At 38.7% G+C, this 15,767-nt stretch overlaps 2 protein-coding genes across 2 annotated transcripts; both read right to left on the bottom strand.

The window, feature by feature from the left end:
- Nucleotides 1–5,296: 5,296 nt before the first annotated feature.
- On the bottom strand, nt 5,297–8,461 carry csdc2b (cold shock domain containing C2, RNA binding b; the record flags this gene model as incomplete). Its single annotated transcript, XM_080722932.1, has 3 exons — nt 5,297–5,483; nt 5,663–5,785; nt 8,277–8,461. The coding sequence occupies 3 exons, from the start codon at nt 8,459–8,461 to the stop codon at nt 5,321–5,323; spliced, it is 471 nt and encodes a 156-aa protein (XP_080579058.1). The 3' UTR covers nt 5,297–5,320.
- Nucleotides 8,462–11,969: 3,508 nt separating this feature from the next.
- On the bottom strand, nt 11,970–15,767 carry polr3h (polymerase (RNA) III (DNA directed) polypeptide H). The gene is made up of 7 exons (XM_080722931.1): nt 15,665–15,767; nt 15,430–15,556; nt 15,047–15,143; nt 14,757–14,843; nt 14,111–14,174; nt 13,612–13,846; nt 11,970–13,139 (listed from the first exon to the last, which is right to left on the bottom strand). The coding sequence occupies exons 2-7, from the start codon at nt 15,538–15,540 to the stop codon at nt 13,089–13,091; spliced, it is 645 nt and encodes a 214-aa protein (XP_080579057.1). The 5' UTR covers nt 15,541–15,556; nt 15,665–15,767; the 3' UTR covers nt 11,970–13,088.

Here is a 15,767-nt window from a genome sequence, read left to right as displayed (position 1 = left end):
GATAAGGTTTTCACAACCTCATTTTGGGCTATGCTCAGGAGGTGGTATTATCCCTAGGTTCTGGGAACGCAGAACTGAGAACTTGTACTAAAAAATAGCTCATATACAAGTGCACAGCTTGTAGATCGGCTATTTTTGATTTTTTTTAAACTAGTTTTCTTTTTATGATGTACCTCGCCCATCAGGTGTGGTTCTGGTTATAATGGAAACATTAAAAAAGAAATATCACAGAATTGTATGGGTTCTGGAAAGTTTAAGGTTATAGAAGGTTATAGGTTAGCCTTCACAGTCCAAAAGAGCCATTATGTTCTTGTGCCCTCTTGTGGCCAGTGCATGTTGTACATGCCTTGCAGTGAAAGGGAGATTCCATGTCTTTGGAACTGTTAAAATAAATAATGATAATACTACTGATTTTTACAAAGCAAATGTACACATTGTTGTGATTATTGTTTTTAAGCACCTAGTCAAGTCAATTTTATTTATATCTAGTCTCATGGACTCATGCACTCTTATAGTGTCAGTAATTCCCCCATGAGTGAGTGCTTGCCGATAGTATCAGGCAAAAACTCCCAGGATGAAACCTGGAGCAGAATCTCTATGAGGGATCACCTCACTAATTCCTTTTGACTAGTCTACCAGGGAAGTCTGTATGCTAGGATGTTATTGGAGAGAAAAGCCAGTTAATATTGACAAGAGCATCCCAGTCTTTTTATAAAGTGACAGAAACTTGGGGATAACAGTTTTAGCTCATTAACAATAACATTACATTTCACAGAAGATTTTGTGTGTATTTACATTTTTGGAGGTTAATGTAAATAGCTATAAATATTGCTATAAAATAATTTCATGGTACCTCTGCTTGTTTTTTTTTAATGTTGGTTTAGTTTTTGTTTTGGTATGCAAAACATAATGGGAACTTACATGCAATGAAGTTAGCATGTGACTAGTGTTGTTAAAAGCTGCAGGACAGAAAGTAACAGGGCAGACAAATGTATATGTGTACATTGAGACGAAACATCTGGACCATGTACTTTCTGCTTTGTGTCCGTATGGAAAATAAGGCTAATGAAGCATGAATTATCTGGGCCTTGATGTTGCTGACACGTTGTATGAATCATTCCAGTTTAATACGTCATTTTCTATATAGGCCTACCACTCAAAGCTGCATATCATTTTAAAATGGTTTACCCTGAAACACCAAACCATAGATGTCTATGGTTTGATCATCCACAAGGCATGGATAGTGTGCTGCTACAAAATATGAGTAAACATAGATTTTCTCTCTCTTCTCTTGCTTCTACTGCACACCAGACTCAGAAGCTTTCAATGAGTGATTGGTAATTTATGAACTAAACTGATGATTTATTTATTAATCAGTTTCAACCAATGAATGATATTATTGTGCCTAGGTCAACAAAAGCCTTTTTCTTTAATCTTGGAACAAAATGTTTGAGCTACTGTATGTCACTGCCCAATACTTTAATACTGGTGAACCCATGAAATTGTTTGTGGCTCAATTTCAGGATTTATCCTACAATTATCAACCACCATTCACACTGTTTTAACAGTGTTATCATGTGATTTATTAATTACAATTTTAAATTCATGAATATGTATAGATAGATATTCATATTAAAATGTGTTAATGAATAACCTTTTGTTATGGTTATGAGGAATTAGTGGCTTTGTGACTAATTGATCATTATAAAACTTGAATTTAATGATCCATCCTGAGTGAGCTGCACAGATAGCAGGATTATGAGAAAATATGACACTCCTTAAACTGAGACGATGAAGGATCATCATTGGTGGTCATTTTTGTAAGTATTATATGATTGGTCATCATAATATTGCATCAAGCATAATTGTGAAAATCATGTTTTGAGAAAAATAGTTGTTGTATTTTGTGTGATGTTGTGTCAATTCATTTTAATACAACTTTTTTTATATACTGTATATGATTTTACTGAATATATATGGCCCAATGGTGCCCCATTCTTGTGATTTATTTTAATGTGATTTATTAAAATAAAGGGTGTAACACATTGGTCTCGTCTGTATACCTGCACACTTGGTTTAATCTTCATCATGCAGTTTTCATTATAATATAACTTTTATATAACTTTTGGGATTTTTCAATTCCAACTATCTTCGTGTAATTGGCCCACTATTATTAGTCTAAGCACAGTCGTTGGGGCTACACGTCATGTTACAAGTCATGTTGGACTCGCAAGAGCGCACAGACACACACGCGCGCGCACGCACACGCACATGAACTGGTTTTCTGGCCTGGTGCCAGATGTACTATGAACTATGAACTATATATGATATGATATGTTTATCTGAGGCTGCTGTCTTCTTTTATTCTTTTATATTTTATACCATTTTATTTTATTCTTATGATATTACATGTATATGGATGGTCTTATATGAACTGACAGACTATGGACTATGGACTTATGACTGACTGACTGACAAACAAATGGTTTTATGGCATTGCTTATTGCTTTTATTTTCTTTGTTACTGATGCTGTCAGTGTTATGGATACACTAAATAACATTTCGTTGTATGTTCTCATACAGTGACAAATAAACGTCTTATCTTATCTGTCTTATCTTATCTACACTACTGGATGGGGTGAAGGAGGTGGGTGCTGCATTATCATGCTACAGTATCATGGCCAACCCCTACACGAGGAGATAGTGGGGCAATTGAGCAAGAAGGGAAACAGATTCATATTCTCGGTGGAGTTGCAATAGATTGGTCTATCCTTTGTGGCAATAGCCACACCGAGCCACACCACGGTCTATCTGCTCAGTCAATAGACTAATTACTCAGGAGAAACACCAGTGCAATACCGTTTTAACTCTTGCACAGAGACAGTATTATAATATCATCAGTGTCAGGGACGTGCAGAGGATGTTTGCACGAGGATTTCTAAAAGGGCCTTTTGGTGAAATATCGAAAATAGCAGACCTCCAAGCTCACAACGCGTCGCGTTGATTGGGTAACTGGTCAGATATACATCACTGGCCAGATAGAGGCGTCTTACTAGTTATCACTACTACATTATTGTCTAAGAAAACCAATCTTTTCTCTTGGTCCATATCTTCATCTATCACTTACACAGGTTAATTACATAGCAATAAAGACACATCACTTACACAGGTTAATTACATAGCAATAAAGACACATAATATGTGAATCATAAAATGCTTTAATGTTCTTTCAAGGCTCGATAAGTAATGGCAAAAAACACCATGTTGGCTTGTCCACAAAAGAAAGTGCCAGAAATGAAATGGTATTCTAATTGAACAAAATGTCTCATGTTGAACAAATCCAGGCAGTGAGATTGACAGATAGACAAGATGCATAGAAATATATGGTATACAGTAGCTACAGGCATACATTAAAGTATATACCAGGCTAACATAAAATAACTACAAATAACATTCCAGTGACAACAAATTCCTCTATCGGCATCAACTATGTCATTATGTGGTTCACTGTCACACTATATGCTCAAGAAATCACACAGATATATATATTATATATATATTGTTTCAACAATAGAAAATGGTTTAGAAAGTTTTTTCTTTAAGCAATTCATGGCTTGAAACCTTTTTCAAACAGGACGACAAATTGAACATGTGGCAGTTAGATGTGCGCCGGTGATGTGCACTGAAAATAGTCGATCTACAATGTGTTGCAGAGCGATGTGTTGTGTGATACTGTAGGTCTGTTATTTTCGGTGTACACTACGTGAAAACAAGTACAAATCAGGGGTTATTCTCTGTGGAAGTTCAAAACATTTTCAGTGCAACTTTTTTGGACTATATTACCCAAAATGTAAAGGTAGCAATCTCATGTAACATAAAAATCGAAATAAATCATTGAATAAATAAATAACATAAATAACGTAAAACAAAACAAAAAGAAAAAATACAGACACGTAATTTCTCTGGAAAATACTTATATTCGCTTTTCCATTCACAGTAAAATAAATAGGTTTTCAAACCTCTATGCTTGGGTGTTTTGCCTTCTTCAATCTCAGTTTCCCTTCACACTTGCTCTTTCTGACATAGATTTACAACTACATTTCTAAAATACTTACTCCAACTTATCTCAAATCCTTCAAAACCTTACCCTTTCCATCTTATCATAATCGGTTCTACTTCTTGCCCTCTAAGACAGTGCTTTTTCAACTGGAAAGTGGGCAACCCAAAATGTGGTCGCAAGATCTTCTGTCAGGGTCACAAGCAATAATGTGAACACAGGAGAACACTGTGGTATCTAAGAAACTAGAACACAACTTCATGCCTAAGATATCATTTGGGTCCCAAATCAAAGCCAGTCAAAAAGTACTGCTCCAAACACTGTCAACATGCCATCACTAAACGCGCTGCTCTTCTCTTTCCAACAACACATCAACATCAAATCTCTTCAGCCATGACTCCCTCCACTACTTGTTATATGCTTTCTTTATTTTTGAGTTCAGATTTTCAGCTCAGCACACAACTGGAAAAAATAAAACAACAACAATGATCAATGTAGGATAAGACAACTCATCTCACCCGTGCCTACACCAATCCTGTAGACTTTAAATCTCAGTCATTTCAGTTAGGTAATGAAGTATGCAACTAACTACTTGGCTGTAGTGTACATATAGGAGGAATAATTTAACGGTTCTGATACACGCCTTTAATTTGTGCTACACATTCTTCTCAGCCTAACTTGTACTTACACAATGTTGTCAAACCATGTTTGAATAACTGCACTGAATATAACTGCATTCTAATCGCAGAGATGTACAGTATCAAGCTCTGTCAGGCTATGTGGGGTCCATTTCTAGGAAAGACACACAAACAAACTCTTCCCCACATAAACCTCTGAGCCTCTTGTTGTTTCGGATTTATACTCCCCTCTCAAATCCGATACAATTTTAACCTATATCAATCAAATTAATTTTCTGCAGTCCAAACACCATAAACAACCAAGGAATTTGGGTTTACCCCCTATTTCACTGCAATGGAACAATCAGACGTGGGAAAAGACAATAGGTAATAAAAAATACATTTGATGTGTGTTACTGCGTAAATCTGACTCTTTCCTCCTCAGCTCCTGCTCATCTTCATGCCACCCCCCCCCCCCCCCCAAGCCAAATCTCAACATGACCCCAGTAGTCCCATAACCACTTATGCCCCATTTTTTTCTTCCCGAAAATAGCCAATCTACAAACTCACAGCGCGTAGCATCACAATGCGTTGTGGGCTTGTAGATCTGCTAAGTGGTTAATGAACCCAGTGTGACCTGGTAGGCCTAGGAGCTGAATATCTGACCAGACCAGGTCTCGTGTTTCGTCCCGGCTTTGGGATGTGTGATCTTGACCTCCACCGCCTGCACCTTCAGGTTCTTGGGCGGGACCCGGGACACCTTGTACGTGACCTCGTCACCTTCTACTGGGACATACTCCCCCTCAATGCTGTAATAGAGCAGTTCGGGAAAAAAGAATCCATATGAAAATGAATGCAATAATAATGCAATATTTCAGGTTTTTCTTTTTTATAAATGCACAAACACTTGTAAAAACATGACGTGAAAATTATTATTTCCAAAGTATTGGAAATAAAAAATAAGAAAAATAATAAATGTATTACTCACTCTGAGATGTGAACGAAGATGTCCTCCCCACCGTGGGAGGGGCGGAGGAATCCATGACCCTGTGACCTGGAGAAGTTTTTACACACCCCCTTAAACGCTGGTCCTGACTGAGCGCGTACCGTACTGAGAGAGAGAGACAGACAGACAGACAGACAGACAGACAGACAGACAGACAGACAGACAAAGAGTAAGTTACATAGTATGGATAAACAAAAACTGTCAATAACAATGAAATACTCAACTGACCTGAACTATGACATAATGTATTTCACTACCAACATTCAGGAAATAATACCAGGACATTAGACTTCTCAAACAATAGATAAAAGAGATTTCTAACTTAAAGGGTGACCTTTTTTAACATCTATTAAAAAAGGTCATTTGTGAAGGTAAGTTTTTAACTTAAAACACCACCAGATAAAGCAAATATCAGCTTAATCTTTAGTTATATTTCTAAGCATTTTCTGGGTGTCATGTCCAGCAGAACCTTCTGGCCTTCTGGGTGAGCTGTTAAGGGAGTTTGCTGCCATTCTCTACCCCGGTCTCCCCAACCCCTTCTGGAACTCTCCGGAATGGTCTTTCCTAAGGTAAGGACAGTTCAGTGCCATGCACTGGGAGGCAAACTGGAGCCGGACATTCGATGGAATGCTTTGATGTTAAGGAGAACTTGACAAGCATATGAATAATTTATTATAAATACTATCTTTGAATGATTGCAACACAACCAGATCTCGTTTTTCCAAAGTGCACACCATGAAAATGTATTGACATATTTAAAGAGCAAAGAGTAATGCTGTGTGTGTCCACACAGGAAGAAGATACAAAGCTAGTCTACTGTTCATTTTCAAAGGAAGTCAACGACATGAAGCTAGAAATCCATGTTGAGCTGGCAACAGCAAAATTAAGTGTTGTTTAACCATTTCCACTCACCTTTGCTCTCCACACAATTCCTTCTTGTAGTGGGGTAAATAATTATTTCTGGTAGTTCCATGTTCTTTTTAAATACAGGCTTTATTTTCCTTTATATTTTGTCTTGCTTGCCGACGCATATTTGATGAAGCGTGTTGTGCAATAATTAAACAGCAACTGCGTGACAGATTATACTGATTTGCTTAGCATCTTTGTATCTGCCAGTGTGAACGCAGCTTCAATATCTGACAGGGCAGTATTCACTGGCACAATTTGTCAGCTTGGACAGCCGAGCCCAATCAGAAACATGTAAACTTAACAGGTCATATAGGATGAAACTCTCCAGTCCAAGTGGCCTTATTTTATGCCTTCAATATTATAAGCGTAATGACGCACAGTTTTGTTGTGATAAAAAGCAGCCTAAATATTCCATGGTATTTTATACAGGTATACATGTTTATGTACAATGTATTTGATTTGTCTGTGGCTTCCTGTTATTGACCCGTTCAATTGTTCAATGTCCCTTAACCCCTCTATTCTCTCCTCCCTATTGTAACTCTTTCTGTAACTGCAGTTGAGAGCTTGCACAAAATAATTTCACCCATACCATCACACCTGTTTGTATGATGTAACAACAAAGATTTTGAAAACGCCAAATGACCTGCATTCACAAATTGTGTTTGTTTAGTGTTTACACAATGTCTGAAGAAAATAAATATCACTTAACCCTTAAGTTCTGTTCAGATTCACTACACCTTCGTTCTGTTCGGGTCATTTTGACCCGGTGGATATTTGGTTTAAAAAAAACAACACTAATATAAATGTTAACTTAACAAATCATCATGATACATTGACTTTGACTCAATACCAAACAATTCATATGATATATTTGGTAAATGTTTGCATTTCTGCTTTGCTATATCACATTAAACATTGAAAGAGCTAGGTGTTTTTACTGATTTAGCTGAAATCCATGTAAAAAAAACGACTTCATTTAATACTGGGCAATATTGCTCATGCTTATAGGAAGGGGGGGAGGGTTCGGAATGGGGCTTCGGATGGGGGGTGTTAGAAGTGGGGGTGACTGTGTGTCTGTGTTTTGGCATAATACTGTGTATTTCTGTGCTTCCGGGTCAAAATGACCCGAACAGCACTTAAGGTTCAAAAAATATGAGGGGGGTGTAGCATGGGTGTAGTGCAAAAATATTTTTTTTACATGTTCATCTCAGAAGAATCTTTAAGGCCAGTGAGTTTCAGGTGGAAACATTTTTAACTTCTACCTTTTTTTTCCAAATGAAAATGTAAAACGGGTCAAAATGACCCGAACAGCACTTAAGGGCAGTACATGATGCTGATATTCATCCTTTTAATCCTGTCATCTATTAATCAGAGACATTGTGTGTTGATAAAGCTAAATGTTTCCACAAAGACAGGAATAAATAAATGAATTCACTAAGAGGGAGCTTTCCCAGTGGCGGAGGATAAACACAGCCCTCATTGGATCATACTCCTGCACATGACATGACTGCAAACAGATGCTAGAAAAGACCCCATCAACACGAAGAATGTTACACTGACAAGGAAAACCTAATTTATGCTCTGTCAGGAGTCGACGCTTGTTGAAAATAACAGATGTAACACCGTTATGTGGCAAAGTATAAATGAGACTTTTAAACCGAGAGTTGTGAAGCTTGGTTTTACTCACGCAGAGTACGTGCGGGTGCGCTTGGTAGGCAGCGGACTGGGGAGCTCCCTGGGGTGAGGCTGGTGCTCTCCTCCTTCCTCCCACACGCGACTCCCCTCCCTCAGGAAGGGGAAGGAGAGGGATAGAGAGGAGTTGGGAGAGCGCAGTGGGGTCCCTGACGGTGACGTGGGGCTGGGATCCGCCATCTCTGAGGGCAATTTTGTGAAACACAACGGTGGTGTTGCTTGGTTTTCCCTGACGGATGTCACTCACTCACTGCTCCACACAGGCTGCTTGCTGATGAACCGCTGACACCACTGGCTGTCTATTAGCGTCTCTGTCAGGCCGTCTTTTCCTGCGACCGTTGTCACAAAGCAACTGATTATCCCGGTCACCGCTGTCACTTCAAGTCTGTCAGGCGGCTTTGAGCTATGAAGGGAGAGAACAAGGGGAAGATCACATATAGGACATGAGATGGTTTTCAACTGATGGAGTGGTAATACAAGTGGTCAACTAAAGTGACTCATATCAAAAGCAGGTACAATTGGCTGTCAGCAATCAGACTCAGAGTAGCCTTTTTAGAAACACTGAAAAGAACAGATATTTCCATTGATTCCCAGGGAAATTCCCCTTTGGCTCATTTGGCAATGATCCAACACAGCATGTGGATAAAGGAGTAACCGTGTCCAGTGTGTTCCATGAATGCTAAACACCAAATCCATGAGCACACTGCCCTTCAGTAACTGATCAGAGTTGTAATTACTTTCCCATCTTCTCTATTATGAATGTGGGGAAGGGTTCAGCTGATCCACATTGTTCAAGGGCAAAGTGAGCCGAAAGACCTCATTAATGCAGTTTACCCTGACCAGCTGATGCTCATAATCCACAGAACAGACAATAAACAATGCTCATTGCAACCTCAGGCTATAATCATCATCATCTCAAAATAGTCTATAAGAGACACAAGCCTGTATTGTATATGTGCCACGAGGGCATAGCACAAGTGGGCCTGGCAGCAGCAACACAAAGCAGAAGGCGAGGAAGAGGCACAGTGCTGTGGGCCCTATTAGATGGGTTTGTTTATCATTCCCTGGGCCTTGGTCACTCCTCTGCCATCATCAAGGTTACTCACGGTGGCATGACGTCAGAGCCGCAGCAAAATGCTACTGCCACTGTATTGAGTGGTATGTTGCTGACGTCACAGTACGGTCCCGCTGCTCCGCATTGCCATTGGCTAACAAATGCCAGAGGACCAAAACATTACATTGTAGGCATGAAATGAAATCATGTCCGATTTAGGTGAAAAGCCACACTGACACCTAATCAAGGCATACTGTAAGGAACCTCTCAACTCTCTGTCTCAAGCCTGGCTGACAGTGTCCCAACAAAAAACAATGTTAAGCTAATAAAGTCCATGAAATCTCAACATAATATGTATGTGATTCATGATCATGCTGTGTGGGCGTGATTTCTTCATTTTATCCCAGACCATCGAGTTCTTTCCATCACATTCTCTGCACTTTGGTTTAAGAAATTAAAATAATGACTGGTATTAGCAGCTCTCCACACAGCTGATAGCAACTGATAGCGGTCGGTGGTCAAATGCAGCAAAAATGTGTCATCGACTGGTATCTAGATTCAAACATCGTCTGTTATCCATTCACCAGTCACGATCTGTATGCAAGCATGCAGTCTAAACATTCAGTCCAAACAATAGCCATGCCATGGATACTTTCTTCCCCCTGCAGAATCATAGACTTATATTAAATGTTACTTACTTGCAATTCAGCGCTTTTGTTTTGTCGGTTGAGAGATGGAGTGTGTGTTTCGCTGTGTGTGAGTTATATAATGTGTAATTAAATAAATAAATCGACTAAATCCGCGTAGACGAACGGAATACCCTGGTGGTGGTGAGCCTGCGCAGCTGGCGGAGATTCCAATGGCGTGATGACACAATCTGTGTGTGTGTGTGTGTGTGTGTGTGTGTGTGTGTGTGTGTGTGTGTGTGTGTGTGTGTGTGTGTGTGTGTGCGCGCGTGCGTGCGTGCGTGAGAACTGAGAAGAGAGACTATTGTCAATACAAAAGTACCAGATTTATTTTATTTTATAATATAGTCTATTTAAATGTCTAATAGCTTTAAGTTGTATCCACTATTTATTTAATTGTGCACACATTTTAGTTTTTACTTCACACTTGCATTGGCAATGTGTGTGTGTGTGTGTGTGTGTGTGTGTGTGTGTGTGTGTGTGCGTGTGTGTGTGTGTGCGTGTGTGTGTGTGTGTGTGTGTGAGAGAGAGAGAGAGAGAGAGAGAGAGAGAGAGAGAGAGAGAGAGATCCATGAAGGTGTTCGTGTGTTTACAAGAAACAAAGCCAGCACTGAAATTGACCATGTTGTCATATGAAACAGCAGGTACCATCACGTTTACTGTTGTGTAACAATAAACTCAGTGGGGCGAAATCTAAATATCTACCCTTACTTCAGGATGTCATATCATATGTCAATTGAAATAAGTAGCCTAGGATATGCATCTAACGTCTAATGTAAAAAAAATCAAGGGCAAGTTGACACATCAGATTTTTGAAGTTTAAACTTGAACATAGTTTTAAAAATAATGCACTCGCTTATCAAACGAACTGAGTTCAAACAAGAACAAATCAAGTCTGATTATAGCCATTCAAACCTTTTAAAATATGTAAGTGGTAAAACAATATTGATAGCACTTCCTATATGCATCCCATGTCTAATGCATTATAAAAATACATATAGGGCATTATAATCAGCTTATAACACTGTATAATTAGGCCTATAGTTAATAATACACCATAACACTATAATAATAATTCTCATAATCTTTCATAACAATAATCCAAACAGATTATAACGCATTTTAAGGTTGAGCATTTGCATGTAATCTGCTTATAACACTGTATAATAACAGTTATAAGCACTCAAATTATAAAGCCTTTTATAGTTACTTGACAAGTATCATACAATCTGGCTAGCCATCGTCAGGGAAAAGTTCTGTCGCTCTTGCAATGCAGAAGTCTGTAATCGAGAGACAAGTATCATAATACTTAAAGGAGTAGGATAGATATTTTTTTGTATGTCGTAGGCCTATTCCTAAGACAAAAATGTGATTATAGTAAATTTACCCCCATTGATTCCAAACTCTCCATGGCATGAGGAATGAAAAAATAAATCATTTTACAATGCATTACAACTAATGTTAGAGGCTAAATTATAACATTGATTGTAATGCATTGTAAAAATGATTATAACTTGTAATGCATTATGTATAAGTCACTATAATGGGCCGCTCACACCAAGCACTATAGGCCTACAGTATATGATAACTACAGTATATTGTTTAACACCGTTACAATTGTGGTGTGGACTGGACTCCACTTTAGTTAGAACGATTTTTAAAACTATAACGCTATAGTTATAATTATAGTGCTTTGAAGTGACCCTTAAGTGGTCATTGATCGTTTTAAGCAAAAAGGCAAAACTTTAATCCATGCAAGACCAACATAAAACATTTCTGCCAACAGCTTAGGGAATGCCATTACTTTAAAGAACCCATTGACCACTTATGACTTATAATCACACTATAATGCACTAACAATGAGTAGGCATCATACAATTATAATATATTACTATTATATAAGTAACATAGAATTATAATACACTAGTATCAATGCCAAAACAATGTCTGCGAGTGTCCAGCAATAATACTTTAAATGCTTTTTTGATTATGAAGCATTATGGGTATTTATGGGTTATTATACAGTCTTACTAGCAGATTATAATGCATTATAATAAGTTAAGTATGTTTATAATGAATTATAAGCATGGGATGCAGTGCTACCAAAACATCTCTTAAATGAGGTACTCGTCCAAATTAAATGTCTGTTACCCTTAATTTGTGTAGCATGCAAACATGCATAAAGAAACGACTAAATAAATTAGATTTACAAAACTGTGGTCAGTATTGTAAATGTACGACAGTGTACAATGTCAAAGAGTACAGGCAAGTGTGCACTTGCAAGTGGGGCAAATCATCACACAAACCTTTATAATACAAATACTATTGCAGTCATATAGGATGAGGTTCTATTAGACTAAAATGTCACATTTTTAAATTGTACAACAAAATATACATTTTAGTGGAGTCTCAAGCTATCCACACGAGGCATTACGGAACATTTTTATTTGAAATCCAGCCATGTTGCCTAATGTGAACTTCTTTTTCAAATATGGATGACGTTTACATGTCAACGTGAGCACCAGAGGCATGTTTGGAAATGAGGAGTCCGTCTCAAGCAAATCATAAATACTGGTATGTTAGGAGGTGTAGTGGTAGTAAGACACATTTACCTAACGACCAGTCTCTCTCTCTTTTTTTTAAACGTTGAATTAACAAAGTAATAAAAAGTACAGCCCCAGTGATGCAACTCCAGGTTACTCTGTTCAGAACACTCAGTAATCATCAGTGTGGTATCCATGGCAACAGCCTCCATCATGCTATCCATGATATTGTATAAAAGGAGCTTCAAAAGGGTGGGGGCGTGTAGCTGACCTGGTAGTAGGTCAACCTACTGTCATTTCAATGTCTCCAGCTACACCCCCGCTCAGTTTCTTCCTGTCTCTTTAAACTGTTTTGTACAACAACAAAAAGAAAGCTTCCAAAATAGGTGTTCATTATCCATCAATTCTGAGATTCTTGACCTGTCCACCATTTATCAGCAGCTCTTTCTCCTCGCAATGAAATCAATGTGTTCTTCAATGTTGGATCCCTTCCGTCCACTACAGAGATGGTCTGTGTCCTTTCGTTAGCTGTTCCACCATGATAGGAGCCCCAGTCCCGACTCAGAGATGGTGCCCTAAAACCCACCAAAAGCAAAGTGTGACAGTGTCAGATGGTTACTTATTACATACCTATATTCATTTATAGATTCATTATTGGTAGACTATACATATTTGTTTTTAATTCCCATTCATTCAGAGATCCATTGGAATGATATTTTGTGTGCCTCTGTGTTTCAACCGTGATCAATTACAGTTTATCTTGTGTAATATTATGATACCCCATTGTGTTTATTTTGGATTAATAGTTTAACCACTTAAACACCAGAATCTGTATTCTGTGGAAACACCTTCATAGAAAATAGCAGATCTACACTTGTGATCGTGTAGATAAGCCATTTTCAGCAAAGATAATTAGTGTAGAGCGAAAACATAAAAGTCACTAGTATAGAGGCTGAGGGCCACTGGTCAACCAAATATTAATAAGTGGTTAAAATATCAAGCATAAACTATACACAGTAACAGGTACAATGTTAAGACTGTTCTTACTATGAGAGTGTATGGTGCCTCTTTCTTCTGCTCCTCCTCCACTGGTGGAGGAGCGGTGGACTGTCCCGGTTGTGCTGGAGTGTCCGGCTTGGCGGTAGCAGGGCCTGTCGGAGATGTATCCAAGAAGATCTCGTCTGTGACCCGGAAGCGGATCTCCTCCCCTTGGTCCATGTAGAGGTCATGAGCCCCCTCGTCAGTCTCATACTCCCACAACCACACCTGCTCTGCCTCGTCACTGACACGTGTCACGCTTAAGGAAAGCTATCCAGCTCACTGGTTCATTTATTGATAGTTTTTGGAAATTTGTCTTGTAAAACATCAAGCACAAACTGTGCCATTCATGTAGTGTAACATTCAATGCTATCTTGGTGTAACTACATTTAAGTGACATTGTACTAACACTTGACTTGTCAGTTTGACAGCAAAATGAGGTACAATACTGACAATTTGCCCCTTTTATAATTATGTGTTTACGACAAATACAAAGCAGGCAGGATACAACTTGGCAGGCTGCTGCAGTGCCTCCGGCGGGATGAGAATGTCGTCAAAGAAGCCCATGGTCACTGTGAAATAGAAAGGTTGTTAAGTCAGTCAGTGTTTTATGCCACTGGAATTTAGGTCACTTGTGGCGGTGCCGGTGATGATGGTAGCAGAATGGTGGAAGGGAGGGACACCATGTCCCTGCAGGCCAAGTCATGTTTACATTGTGTCGCAAGTAAGTACCCTCATTTACACTCATTTATGAGGTTAATGGTCACAGGTGTTCTTCCAGTCTTAATTGATTTTCTAAAATAGTATTTTTGAATTTGGCTTTTTAACCCTGGTTATGAATAGATATAATGGACACACAACATAAAGCAACCTATATGCAAGAACTGCAGACAGCCCAATAGGTGATGCAGGTCTATCCACAGTATGTGTGAGAAAAAGCTTCCTCCGGGTGTCTCCATTTAGGGTAGGCTATATCATTCATTATAGGCGAAATGCAAACATTTTCCAAGAATTCCAAAGCTTTCAAAAATGCCAATCTACAAGCTCACAGCGACACGTTGCGAGCTTGAAGATCAGCTATTTGGGCTTTAGTGGTTAAAAGTGGGAGCTATGACCAAAGACGAGACCGGCTTGCAGTCAAGGATGTCACTTACCATGAACTCCCTCCTGACTGCAGTACTTGATTTTCCCAACAAGGATCTCGTCCAGGAAAGGGTGAAACACAACATACCTGAAATGAACTAACAGAGAGACCACATCCAATCAAATGACCCAGTAATACTACAATGTACATTGTAGGATATGAAAAAAAAAGTTGTTCATTTCAGTCACTATCTGTGAAAATAAGCCTGATCACAATAAAACTCCTTGTATTTATTCTTCAGAAGAAATAGCACTTATGCCACAATAATAGAATAAAAGGGGGAACACTGACACGCCATACCTTTAGTGTGGGATGCCCCATCTCCTGGGAAAATATAAGAGTCCTCCAGTTTGGTGATGTCATACAAGCAGATACAGAGACCAACTTTGTAGACCACCTTTGGGGATCAACATTACAACATTATCTTTGCTGGCAGAAAACTCTCATCATATTACCATATCATCTTAACATTTTATGTGTCGTAAATGAATGCTCTACTTCGTCATACAAGTGTCAAAAGTAGATATAGGCTATTTTAGATTTTTTGAAACCTGAAAAGTAACATTTTTGAACAAATGGGTTTCCACCTGATAGCATTATGTATGCAAGTTTATGCAAATATGCCAGCACACACACACACACACACACACACACACACACACACACACACACCTAGTCCCTACCTTGTTTGCTAATTTCTTGTTAAGCTCTTCTGCTATTGCATCGTTGAGTTGTCGTTGGAAATTCCATGGAGGAATCCTGACCGTGTCAACCATTTCTACAACCACGAACATGCTGAGGTTGGTTCAGCTGTGTGAGAAAAGAGCATGCATTGCATTGATCAGCTTGGATAGTTTAATAACATTTCACTACATTATTGGAAGGTAGCCTACACAACTAACAGCCGTCGTTGCTTACCTGGGTCTTTCTGTAGTCACGTATATTTGTTGTTCCTTAAATTTTCACATTTTCTATTTACGCTAGAAACCACAAATACGATAACACATTTCTTGACAATAAG

The sequence above is a fragment of the Nannobrachium achirus genome (genome assembly GCF_963921795.1).
Source record: "Nannobrachium achirus genome assembly, chromosome: 4".
In the NCBI taxonomy this organism is placed as follows: domain Eukaryota; kingdom Metazoa; phylum Chordata; class Actinopteri; order Myctophiformes; family Myctophidae; genus Nannobrachium; species Nannobrachium achirus.
The sequence above is the reverse complement of the archived record's forward strand: the minus strand, read 5'-3'. Positions and strand labels throughout refer to the sequence as shown.

Bases quoted from the DNA above. Each gene is read 5' to 3' on its own strand.
- polr3h (XM_080722931.1), bottom strand. From the start codon at position 15,540: ATGTTCGTGGTTGTAGAAATGGTTGACACGGTCAGGATTCCTCCATGG. The intron at 14,175-14,756 runs GTAAGTGACATC...TCTATTTCACAG, and splicing joins CAGTCAGGAGGGAGTTCATG to TGACCATGGGCTTCTTTGAC. The intron at 13,140-13,611 runs GTAAGAACAGTC...GGTGGGTTTTAG, and splicing joins AGGCACCATACACTCTCATA to GGCACCATCTCTGAGTCGGG.